Source organism: Pungitius pungitius, chromosome 4, assembly GCF_949316345.1.
Source record: "Pungitius pungitius chromosome 4, fPunPun2.1, whole genome shotgun sequence".
NCBI classification, from domain to species: Eukaryota; Metazoa; Chordata; class Actinopteri; order Perciformes; family Gasterosteidae; genus Pungitius; species Pungitius pungitius.
The window spans coordinates 8,758,645-8,772,209 of record NC_084903.1 but is presented as its reverse complement, the minus strand read 5'-3'; the positions used below and the strand labels follow the sequence as shown (position 1 = coordinate 8,772,209).

The window sequence follows — 13,565 nt, the reverse complement described above, 5'->3', positions numbered from 1 at the left end:
CGCCACGCATTACCTCCTCCTAGAGTCAGATGCAATTTGGAGTGAGCATATTTCATGCAAATTCAATTCTATTCCAGAAAAGGAGAGCAAGCCCGCTTGATACCTTCGCATAAGCCAGATAATACACATGCAAAAAAAAGGGAAAAGAAGAAAGTGATGACTGAAGAAAAGCAAAGCGCCATGCATGGTGTAGATGAAAATGTCAAACTAGTATACACTAGAAATGTGAAACAGAGCGACACCCGAGCTCAGTGTTTTCTGAACTAATGCAGTCTGGGATCGAGTTATCCAGAATGGAGACTTCGACCAGCAATGTGTGCTCTAGTGAAACACCGGGGAAGGCGGTTAATCAACGTGATTCCGCGGATGCGTCTCGCAGACTATATTTGAGTGAGAATCAAACGGTCTTGTGGTAATGCGGCGAGAAGCTCGGCCCTACCGGCGCGCCGGCAGCGTGCCGTGCGAGAGGACGGCCCCCTTTTGTGTTGGCTTCAAGGCCCCCTCTCCACAACAAGACGGCAAAATTTGCCTTTTGAATGTCATTAGAATAAGCTGAATATGTAGAGGCCGACTCGCCGGCGTCAGCCAGCGGATACGAAGATAAACGACTGCAATGCAACCCCCAGAAAGGCCAGCCACAGCATTCACGTATGCCTGGGGTGCCCACCTCTCCCCCGCACACTCCCCTCTGCTTTTTTCCCAGGCATCTGCAAATGCCTTTTCAATATTAATGCAGGCTTTCCAGAAGGCGAATAATTAAATCTAAAAATTTGAAGCAAGAAAGAAGCACCGGGAAAGACATAGCTAGGATTACCTGCTCCTCTCCTCCTCGCACTCTCTCTCTCTCTCTCTCGTGCCCTCTTTCTCATTCTGTTTCAATTCTTCCTCCGCTCTGACAAACTGCAACGCCTGCTTTTTTCATGTTTGGATGCTGCCGAAGGGGGATTAATTTGTTGTTTGTTGCAGTCAATCAAATTTCCACAGACAGATTTAAGTTAATTGCATCCGTGAGTTGATCCCAGAAGAAGAGAGTGCTACAAGCGCCGATCAGCTTTTATTCTCCGAGTGGTATCCTCATCAATGACACACGCGTGCACAAACAGACACTTGCGCAGTCTGTGCTCATTTATATGTTCTTCAGATTTTTTTCTTTACATAAGTGTTATTGGCCCATCGGTAAAGGACCTTGAATCAATGGCTTCCCTGTGTGTGATTCAACTCTATTGTTGCAATAGGATACGTAACTGATGTTACTTGCTCGCACAATTTACTTGACGTCTCCGTGTTGATGTTTTTCCTTCTAATTATAATGGAAAAGCAAAGGCACACCTTGACTTTTAGGGCTTATTCATGAAAATATTTGTGTATGCAGTGTGCTGTACATTCCACGCAATGAACCAGATATGACATGAAGTTGGCCTGCTCACAAATAGGCGCACAACGCGGCGCAGGTTCAGAGCTGCCTCTCAGCATTTCATTCGACGCTCAGTCCAAAAACGCTTATCTAAAAAATCTGAGCACACGTAATGGCACAGAGGGATAAGAGTGATGTATAATGCATAAGGAGGAGATGCTCCTAATGGCTTCTTCTTTGGGGAAACACTGAGGAGATGGAGGACAAAACAAGGGGCTTTATTTTGCTCTTCTGGTAACAGACAGAAAACTCAACGATCAGGGAGAACATGCTATTCCCTGCTCAACGCAATCTTCTTTCTGTGCATGGATGTCTGTATGTGTGTGTGTGTATGTGTACAATGGGCTCATGAAAAAACAGCAAGACATTAAGAAATGAGGAGAAGGAGAGCATGAGTGAATGATTCACTCGCTCTCACAGGGGATATCTGAAAAGCACACAGAGATACAAATACATACACACAAATGCACACATTCCTCTTTGCCTAATGGCTTTGACCAATACATAGAAAAGAGGCTGGAAGCTGGACAGGGCTGACTAGACACTGAGTGGCTGACAAATGTTAAATCATGCAGGCAGAAGGTCTCTCTCTCTCTCTCTCTCTCTGTGTGTCTCTCTCACTCACACACACTTACACACACACACACACACAAGTGTCGTGCTGAGCCTAACTCTGAGGCAGCTGGAGCCAGAGAGCTGAAGGTTGTCAGGAGACATGGCAAAGCATGTGTGTGTTTCTCACACAAAAGAGCCCCCTAATTGTTTGGGATTCATTAATGCAGCAGCTTTTCAATTGCAACCCAAGCTGTCAGGAAAAAAAAAAAATCCTTGTAGCTGGGAGAGAGGTGTATTCACACTGGCAAAATAACTGTATAATTAATACTGGAGGAAACTCATTTTTCATGGTAAGGAAATGAAGAGGACACTGAATGCTATCAAGACATGAAGGTGACCATATTTGTTGTGTTTTTTACGGTCATATTGAAAATGTTTGCGTTGTGCGCTGGTATTTCCACACTCTCTCTCTTTCTCTCTCTTCTGAACATGTGGTTTTTGAAGAGCCAGAAGATGGACAGAGGGAGAAAAAAAGGTGTTTCTTACCAGAGGTGCTGAGGTTGGATCCCGGTGCCGAGGGGCTCGGAGCCAGGCTGCTCTTAGAGTGGGGAGCAGGGGATGATGCAGAGGACGAAGAGGAAGAGGAGGAGGAAGAGGCCACAGGGGAGGAGGTGCGAGCAGCAGACAGGGTGGGCGCAGGGGAGGCCAGCCGCTCTCCAGACTCCATATCTGTCAAACACAATCCAATCAGCAGGGTTACAATAGCAAAGCACACCCGCCCGAACACTCACAAACACGCGCGCTTGAACACATACACACAAATGCATATTGTCACACCTACACAACGTGTTCATGCAAGCGCACGCGCTCACAGACATAACCACACACACACACACACACACACACACACATCTCCTGACACTTTTCCTTTCACAATTCACTTCCCCTGAACAATATTTCTATTTAGCCATGCTCACTGGCTCCCAGCCTCCATTGATTCTATATGGGGTAAGAAGGAGGATGACGTCTTTAAGGACTCTGATACCAGGCAACAAAGCACATTTTGATGGCAGAAAGAAAAGGCCAGAGCGGACAACGAGCCGACTCCATCCAGACTGTTAACTTTCACTCTTTTACTTTCACCAAGATACTCTGGGCTCAAATGTTTCGCTTTTTTTTGGGGTCATTCTCATCGAACCCACACACATGAGCACACACACAAGCACACATCTGTGTTTATCAACCAGGATCCTTGATGCAAAATAATTACATTAAAATTTTAAGAGCTTGTTGAAGCCTTTAAAGACAACATTTCTCCCTGATTCGTTTTGGTTTCAACAAGAACTAAATGGAGAGGCTTTTAGATGATGGGTGCATTAACCGAAGAGGTAGCTTTCCATTATCAGTCATCACGCCAGCCATTATAACCAATAACAGAAAACCTCACAAGAAACATTTGGCCATTCGGCATCCTAATACTTTATTCTACTTGAGATCTGCTTTCGCTCACAGCTGAGAACACAATGTGTCTGTGCCCACACAGCCGCTAACTTGTGCAGCCAAGTAAATACCAAACACTTTCAAAACACATGCATTTGCACGCAAACCCACAAAGGCGCGTGAATGGAGACTTACACATTTCAGCCCCCGCTGCTGACAGACACACACAAAATCACCTCTCCTGTCTATCACATCAACCTGACTTTTTTCTTCTTCTTCCTTTTCTCCTTTTCTCCCTCGCCATATCCCTCTGCCTGACACTAATCCAGGACTGAAAATCCCCTTCAAAAGCACAGTTTGCAGATTGTGTTTTACAGGCAGGCTTTGTTATTGTGTCATTACACATAAACAGTCTTTGCCTGCGTCTCTCTTTCCTTCCCTCTCTCCTGCCACCCCTCCGCCACCCTCCCTCCCTTCCTCCCTCCCTCTCTCCTCTGCAGTGGGAGCAGAGCCACTGATTAAATCTCTGAGACAAAAGCTGCTATCCTCTGAATATCAAGTATCAGCCTTTCGCCAGGAGCAACACTGACAAGAGAGAGGGAGAGTGGGAGAGCGAGAGGCGCGGATGACAAGAAAACCTGCTGCAGTCCGCGGGGAGGAGGAGGAGGAGGAGGAGGAGGAGGCTGGTGTGCCACCGGACTTGGGCAGCCATGACTGCCGTTGCTGCAGTGAAAAGATGGTGGTTGTGTAATAATGAGCAAGGTCAAAGGTCCTTCCAGGGGCCTCTCATGCGGGGTGACAGGATGTGAGTTAAAGAACCAAATTATCATCCTGAGCGGTAAATGAATGAACGTTACAGATTAGTTACGAGAAAAAAAGTCTGGGTGAGTTGAGAGGAAGTGGCTTATTGTTATATTAACTAAAAAAACTGCTACCTCTCTGACACATTTTGTTGCATGACTGGCTGTCACACTGTTTGCTCTTTCACTCTGGCTGTCACCCTTTAAATGTCAGGTTAGGGTGAGGAAAAAAAGAAGGGAGTGGGGGGTATGAAAAGAAGAGGGTAAAAAAGGAAGGATTTTTCCGTGGATGATTTTGACAAAAAAGTGTAAGTATCATTAGAAGTGTGATGAAAATGGAGAGGAGCTGCGGCCCTTTATAATTATCATAATGCACGCGAAAACAAAAGGCGCGTGTCTCAGAGGACGAGCGAGCTTATGTGGTGTCAGCTGGCAAGTGAAGCGCATCATTCCCTACCTTTTCACAGGGAAGGGAGGAAAAAGCAGAGGAAGAGGGAGACAGCGAGAGCAAAGTGGAAAAGGGAGAAGCAAGACAATCCACTCTGATTTTGTTTTTTGAGGGGTTAGGGGAAGAAGAAAAAAAGACAGAAGAAAGGAAAAGAGTGAAGAAGATGAAGGACAGGCTGTAAACCATTCCTGTCGTTTCTCAATATCTGCACTTAATGTCTCGCCTTGTCAAAACGTGATGATGTGAACAGAATTGATTTCCCCCCCCCCCTAACAAACAACAAAAAAGCAATCCCTCCTTTGCAAAGGTGTAAAGCAGAGCTACCCTCCCCCTCATCTCCTCTCATCTCCTCTCATCTCTCACAATCTCTCCAAGGGCCTCTTTCTGGGATGAGAGATGGATAGAGGGAGGACAGCGGGGGGAGAGGGGAAAAAAACGGCCGCGCTGCAAGTCCACCTTCCTCCGACAACTACACACTGATCACTTAGCGCAATTAAATCTAATAACAATAATAAGATTGAGCCTAGCAATGCACCACCAAATGCACAGCCACAACAATGATTGCAACAATAATGGAGCGCCAAGGTATTTAAGGATCCAATCCTGACTTCATTACGAGAAATTAAAATGGATTTAGCATCAGAATTAGCCTGATTTTATAGGTAATTAACGGCACGCCACAGCAGCCGTATAAGGCGCGCGTTGTAATCTCCATGAACGACTAAATCAATTTGACTTGAACAACAGCAACCAATCAACGGCCAGCGGTGCGAACAGACACAGCAGGTCCCGCAGATGCAAGGAGAGGCAGATTTTATGCTAATGGCTGAACTATGATTTATAAGACGTGTTCCGGCGCTTGGATCCAGAGTCACGTCGGCGAGCTCGCCACAGCGCCAAGCTGTCAGCGCGTGCAGCTAATGGTGGCTGGGTTGCAGCTTCGGGAGATAGTGCGGCTATAAACAGCTCTTCGGTCCTATGATTGCATGCGGCCTTCGCGTAGGAGCCTTCACATGTCACGCGCGGTCTGAAAGGAAGCCAGGGTCGTGTGAAGGCAGGATGGGGTGCGTGCATCGGATGGCGGCGAGATGGCCTGCCCGGGCCGCATCGCGTGTCGCCCCCACATCATACACATGTTTCATGTGTGCTGTGTGGGTCTGTGTGTGGTTGTGCGGCAATACACAGGCCTATAGAAGCTGGAGAGTGCGTTTGTGTGTCACAGCCTCAAACTATTCAACCCCCAGTGTGTCTCACTTCAGCCCCCTTTTTCCTCTGCGCCCCTTCAACACACACGAGAAACACCCACACACACACACACACACACACACACACACACAGTAACAGATGGCTGATACTAACTGAGATAATCCGCCAACAGAGTCATCAGCATGGATCAGTGGTAATCAGAGTGTGGACACAATGTCTCTTCTCCAGCCGTAATGGAAGGAGCGCCTGGCGCAAGTGAAGGGAGATGCATTATTCCCCACGATGCTCTGACCCCATTCAAAGACGCACGGCGGCTCCCGGCTCTCTCTTTTCTCTTTTCCTCCCCTTGCCGCGGCCCGACAAAGACGGCACCGCCGCATGGCTCTGTGTGACGTTCCCTCTATTCGTGCAGATCTCTTACTAGCCGCCTTTTATTGTGATCCCACAACTGTGTCAAACACAGACCTCCGTTTAGCTGGTGTGCTGCTCCGAGCAAAGCTAACAAGAGAAACGTCAACACCGGGGGAGCGTGTCACGGTGACGGTTGTTGTTGCAGAAGAGGATCACAATGAGACGTCCACCATTAGCACTTCTTGTTTTACCGGACTCATTGCTTTCTCCTTTTTGGTTTGTTTGCACTTTGTTCTGAACAAACACATTGACTTGTTTTTATGTTACCGCTTCCAGTAAATAATGAGCTTGTTTCCCCGAATTGATTACGTCTTGTGTCCAGAAGCTCCTCTGGTTACCAGGTGACAAGCTGTCAGTTAGTACTCATGAATCACTCATTACTAGATGGCAACACACACACACACACACACAAACACAGAGCGGTGCTTTCATTTGCAGTTGTGTTTGTGAAAGTGAGAGCACTGACACCTACTCTGAATCAGCAACAACACTTAACATTTTTTGTCTGACCTTGCATAGCTGTTGTGAACCTCCCGTCCATCTTTGTGTTTGTTTATGTCCGTGTGGAGGTTTTCGCAGGCGCGGGCTGTGCATATGGATGTGGATGTTTGTGCGCTACATGCTTGTTGGCATTGGCAATGAACGAGTAAGATCATCTTGCTTACAGCAGAGTGCACGCACATGCTTACTTTTCTCCTCCCTTCATCCCTCCCCCTCCCTGCACACACACACACACACCGTTAGCCAGGAAATGACATAACCTGGCGTCTTGGTGAAAAAAAAATTAAGTGACAACCTTTGTCCAGAGTCAAACATCAATGTGCAGAACATTTAAAGAGACAGTATGAACGAGTGATATCATGCTACTCCGCTGGTTCCAGTATTCTGGAGGTCAGTACAGAAATTCTAAAGCTGCAGTTTAGTTCCTTAAAATCTCCAAAACATGTGAGAATATTCTTATTGTAATTTTTCAGAGCCCAAGGGGATGTCATCAAAAATCTTCTTTTGTGAAACTAAAAACTCCCAAATTCTGGAGATATTTGGTTTATTACAAGATATGGAAAAACCAGCCATCACACATTTAAGAACCAGACAATGTTTGATACTTTTAATTGAAAATGTACTACTAACTACTACTGACTTTACTAATCGGCTAATCACTCATGCTCTATTTGATTCATAGCTGTAGTACATTATGACACTGTGTAACAAAAAAAAGCCTCAGTAAGATCCAGATCCATGAAATAGACCGATCTCAATAGACTGAATCCTCAAGTCGGGATATTTAACAGGATACCCGGCGAAACCGTGTCAGGGCCGAGGCCCGGGAGCAGCACAGAGAGACAGCGCGGCCGAGCGTGGCCCGTCTGAGTGACTCAGACCCCTCCCTCAGGCTCCTCTCCTGCCCAGTGACAGATGGCAGAGCGGGGCACGTAGGGGATGGGCATCATTTCGTCCCCCCCCCCCCCCCCCCCCCCCCCCCCGCCTCAGCAGTGGCGCTGGCCACGGGTCTTATTACAGGCACACCACTGCCTGCCTGCATGTAACACTGCAGCTTACCACACTAGAGCTGCTTACCGCCTGCCAGTGCAAAAAAAAAAAAAAAAGGTAATGACACAGTCCTGCGTGTCGCAAACGTGGAGGAGCGCAGCCTTAACGCTGGAGAGTCCCCGGCCCCAGTGCTCGCTTGGCCCTGTCGTAAAGAAGAAAGACACGCGCACGTGTATCCATGTCGTTGTAAGAGGCTTTAGATAAAATATGAAAACCAAATGGCACGCTGCACGCTTTCTGTATATTTTTAAAAATGACAAGAAATCGGCTCTAGCCAAATGGCTTTATTTGCCTCTGCGAGCACACTGTAGATGCCAAAGGCTGGAATCAACACCCCGACTCACCATCCGTCTCTGCCAGGGTTTCTAGTGACAATAATGTGATTTTGGGACATGGTGATGACTCGGTGGAGAGGAATAGGATAGGCTTGTCACTTGTGTTTGATGTCAAACCTATGTGTGACAGAATAGTGTTACTCAGCTCAACCAGACGGAGCACTACTCCCATTTCCTGGACATAAATAGAAGAGAATGAGCTGGCAGTGAGTGTGTGTCTGTGTGCGTGCGCTTGTGGAAAAAAAGAAGGTCTATGCGCATCTGTGTGCACTGTTCTAAGTATCATGAAGTAAGCTCAGTAAGAAAGAAAAAAAAAATATCCCATCTCTTATGCTCATTCGCATCTGCATCCAGCCAGAGCTAATTATTCTCCCCATGGTAACCTAGCAGGGTCTTCACATCAAAAACGCAGAAGTGTGCATCAGGCAATCATCCCTGATGAATCTGCCCTTCTCCCTCTGCTAGCCAATCACACTCGTCTGCCAGTCTCACTGCTCATTACGGTTTTTCTGCAGACTGAACCAGATCTGCTCGCCACTGGCTGCGCGTGTCTACAAGACTCCATAATGACTTTGGAGCTGTTTGGAGGCACCAAATAACACCGTCTTGATGCTTAAGGGAATATCCCATACGCTGATGCACACACACACACACACACACAAACACTCACCAGATGCATGGGAGGTACGGTGAGTGGTAAACCAATGCCTGTTAAGGTTAATTACCATTTAGATTACAAACTATATTATTTTACATTTGCGCGAGTCCAATTTTTACGACATCGCTTTGCTGTATGTTACACAATGCAAAGAGCCGGACTGATGATTTGCAAAAGAAAATGTACCCTGAGGCCGTAAACATTGATCTTGGAGGCCGGGCCCACAGCCCACATTACACAAAATACATTCTACATAGTAACTACAATTCTTCGAGAGTATTAAACGAGGCATTTTCCGAATCTTGCAGAACTAAATTAACTGAGAATAAAATAATGTCTTATTTGCCAAGATTGTTAGCACTGCAATACTGTAATTGCTGTACTCGTCATATCTAGTATTTCTGAGTATTGAGTCTAGAGATTTGTTTTCTCTTTCTGCTGAAAAGTCAATCTGCATTAAAGTGATGCTTTAAATGAACCATCACTTAAAGTGTGTCAGCTGTTAACAACAATGTGTTCACTGGAAAGACTAGACAGCGAGTATTTCATCATAAAATTCCTGGAATTACTATAATTGAACAAAAATAAATACAGGACATGATGTGCTATCTTATTTATTTACAGTTTTATCTGGAGCTCATATCAGATGGAATCAAATTACACAAAAGTTCCATCTCAAAGCATAGATTACGAATGCAGAGTGGGATTTCCTGTTTAAATCTAAATAAGATATCCCCCCAATCTGCAAACGGCACGTATTTAAAACCATGCAGGAAATACAAAAATACATAAAACGGAATAACAGGAAATAGCATGGTTTATCAGGGAGTATCAAGGAAAGCAGGAGAGAGGGAGAGGGAGGAGAGGGGAGGAGAGGGGGAAGGAGCACGGTACTCCAGATATGCATAATGCAAATGACATGCATGTCAAATGGCGAAACAAACTGACAGTGACAGAACAATGAAAAAGCCAGAGAGCGGCGAGCCTTGCTCGAGCAATTGTTGGAGCCTCCTCTGTCCGTTTCCATGGGAAGAAACCATTTAGACGCTGGTCTGTTCCACTGAAACTTCCCCCGGTGCAGATCACTGACACCGCAGTGCAAATGTGACAGGATCCTGATAAGTGGTGCGATGGCAGGAATAGCTTATTCATGACCACCCGTTAGAAGAAGAGTCCAGTTTGATGCTGGTCCTGACGCACATAGTGTAGCGTTCACAAGAAGCACATGCAGAGTCATTGGCCCGGATTAGTACTGCTGCCCTCATCCACACCAAGCTACAGTGGCCATAGAAGATATCCCTGAAATGTTGACAGATGTATTAAATCCATGCACTATTATTGCCACCTTAGAGGATCCAGTGAAGCTAAAATAATGTGTCTTGTGGTTTTCTGCGTTTCCTTAGAATTAAAAAGTAGTGTGAAGATACCGCCTCGGGCCTCAGGGGCAGATTAAATTGTTAATCGATGAATCATGACAATAACTGGATAATTAATCAATAATGAAAGGCCCTGTCATCGACCATAACATTTCAAAAGGCTTTGATTAATTGGCAGCGAATCGTCGTGACAACACCCTGACAGGTGATCGGGCTTGTCATTTTCCCATTTCTCCTACTCGCAGCAAACCATAAAAAAAACACAACCGTCACATTTGTTATTTCCAGCGAGGCTCAATGAAAAGAAATTCACAATATTATGATTAATGTGTGCAGGTCTTTTGAGTTTCCTGCTTCCTGCAACTTTGTGTTGTCACCGCTCACTTCTCTGGCTTGGTGTTGATGTTTTTATTATCTCTCCTGCAACCCCTGTCACCCTCACACCTTTCTCTCGTCCTGTCCTCCCCCCTCTCACCCTCTGCTTAAAAAAAAAAAAGACATCCCAGCTTTTGTTGAAATCAACATTAATAACCCCTGCTCGAAACAACTTCATTCAAGGGACCCCGAGCTTTCCTTCCAACACAAACAGGCAAAATTGTTGAATGGCAAATGGAGGTAAACATGCACTTAGCATGAGGCGGTAAACAGGAAACACGTTAGGTGTTTACCGTGTGCACACAAGCCGCTCTGTCCCGGCACACGGGAATCAGACGACGGTCTTAAAAGCTGTGTGGAGTGGATTCAGAACAACAAGCTGGCAACGTAAGCCGATGAGAGGAAAAATCTGCACGCATTAAACTCAATATGTCAATCACTTGTATTTCCTCTGCTCAAACGGGTGATTTACTTAATGTTGAGCATGTGAAAATGACTGGCTGGAGGAGGATGGTGTTGTATTGACAGAGAGGGAGGCGAAGCAGCGGGCAGTCGGCCACTCTGTTCTGCTTCACTGCAACATGGGAGGGAGGCCAGCACGGATATGTGCACACACACACACACACACACACACAGTAAAGTAAAAAACACGCACAGGCGTGTACGCACTTGCGCAAACCCGCACACACGCGCACTGCTACTCTCCAATCCCGCTCCCTCCTTCTCTCTCTCTCTCTCTCTCCCCTCACACACACACACACACACACACACAGACACAGTGCAGCAGGTGAGGTGCCAGCACATCACAGCGCTGGCGTTTTTCAGTGTCTTGCTCAGGGAGAAAACGCTCTGACATTTTATGAAGCACTCTGCAGAAATCAGCAGCTTGTAATGGCGGCTGGACTGTCACTCCTTCCCACTCTTTGCTCTCCCACTATCTCCCCTCCCTGCGCTGCTTTAAAGATACTATCTCCCCTGATTAGCATAATCTAATCAATTTCACAAAATTGGCTTTTAATTACAGAGAACAATCTCTTCTTCTGACTCTCTGTTTTAAAAGCTTTAAACGTCTCTAGTAGCCTACTAAAAAAGGAGAAGTGAAACGCCAGGGAACGGTTACAAAAGGCTCAACACACTCAAAAGGTAAAAGGTTTTGAATGCACAGCAATCTGTGACTGGTAAAAAGCGTCAGGTTTACCTTTTCTATTTGTTATGGCAATATGAATCAGCAATCTAACAGTTGATGGCAAAACAAAGCGTTCAGACGTGTAAAACTCCTTTGACCCTTGGAATGGTGGCTGATGATGATGACTCTACGCGCGGAGAAGGCCCGCGTGATTAGAAACCCAAGCTGTTAAGATATGCCATCTGCATTAAAAAAAAAAACTAGGAGAATCCATAACTATGATTGACTCTGTGGCATTTTGCGGTGCCCGACAAGCTCTCTGTTGAGCAATGATTAAACAGCAAGTGACTCTGCGGACCGCTGCTGGCGCATTAACGCGGCGTTCAGATTAGCCCGCCGCTGCTGCTGTAGCTACGAGCTAACAGGCGATCTACAACCATGACAGAGCTTGGCAACCGGGCTCTAAACTTTCCCAAAACAGTTTCTACTCGGAGGCCAGTGCGTTTTAGAATATGTTAGAATAGCATGCCCATGGGGGGAGGAAGTGTGATTCAACTTGAAATATGTGGAAAGTGCCAAGGCCAAATCTCTCCAAGTAGGCAACGCTATAAACCTTAAACTAAGCCGATTTCATTAACGTGATATTAGCATTTGTAATGAGAAATAAGAGAGGGGGGCCCTTGGGACATCTTTGTGCTGTAACAAAACCTACACATACACATGCATTCCCACGTGCGTGTTCACGTATACACACGTAAACATAAACAGACCCAAAGCCGCGCGAGGCCCTGATTCACATCCAAGGGGCGACGAGTGGCAGGAAAAGCTCGGAGGAGAGAAAGTGTATTTGGTCACTAAACTGTGGCCGTTAGTAAACCTGATAACCCTCTCCTGGTGAACTGGGCTCCCTCCCACCATGCCAAGATCCCATCGCTTTATTTGACGATGCACAACCAGAACACAAGTACTGTTCCCCTCCTTTTCAGACTTCCAGGGAACCTCTCGGAGACACATTGTCAGCGAGTTGGGACCCAACAGCACATTTCCAAACTGACCGACCCACTGCCCTGCGTGATTAGTTTAACTGTGGTTTGATGTCAGGAAAGGGAGATAGAGGGGAAAGCTTAGATTTGAACCAAAAGTGAGATAACACCCAGTTGTGGTATTTATGGAAGAATTGGAACTCTCCGATTCCGCGTGGGAAACTGTGTTGTGGTGTTAAGAGGATACACACATTCACAATTAGATAATATCTCCAATACTATTTCTACTGTGAATAGATCATCTTTATTTATTGTTATGGCTGTTCCCAGGATGACAGTATTAAAGAGGAGTATTGACTGCAAGAAGAAACAGTGCATTACAAACACTGGTCAGGTGAGGGAGGGGATTAGTGGAAGCTTATGATTATATTGTTAAAAGTTATTTAAACAATGACTAGCGGCAAAGAGTCACTTCATCAGTTTAGCAAATAAATAAAAACAGTTTTAGAGAGAGACATGTAATAACATGAGGACAGATTTTCCACTAGAATTTTCTTTGCTCACTGATCACGAATCCTTGTAATGATGTTTGCTGCCCCCAATAATGGAGGCGGCCTATAATCACTGGATGATAGCTGCCTCATCACTGGATTTACAAGACTACAAATGGGACACATGCGGCAAAGCTTCCCAGTCCCACTCGAACCCCAGGCAGCATGGAAACGTGTCTCAGACCACAAAGTGAGCCCCAAAATGCCACCGATTTTCTCTCCATCAGCCTGTGTTTTCTGTTTTTGAGATTTTTTGCCAAAACCCTCACAGCTGGCGAGCGTGTGACTAACGAAGCCATTTTACACTTGTTTCCGAATGTTTAGGTAATAAATTAA

At 45.9% G+C, this 13,565-nt stretch overlaps 1 protein-coding gene across 20 annotated transcripts in view; it reads right to left on the bottom strand.

The window, feature by feature from the left end:
• The window catches only part of baz2ba (bromodomain adjacent to zinc finger domain, 2Ba), a 60,658-nt gene that overhangs the window by 24,762 nt on the left and 22,331 nt on the right, over positions 1-13,565 (bottom strand). For all 20 annotated transcript variants that reach the window (XM_037454461.2, XM_037454487.2, XM_037454548.2 and 17 more), the window contains one exon: positions 2,516-2,698. In XM_037454461.2, the coding sequence (XP_037310358.2) occupies positions 2,516-2,696 (181 nt within the window). In that variant the 5' untranslated portion in view covers positions 2,697-2,698. The remainder of the gene's footprint in view (positions 1-2,515; positions 2,699-13,565) is intronic.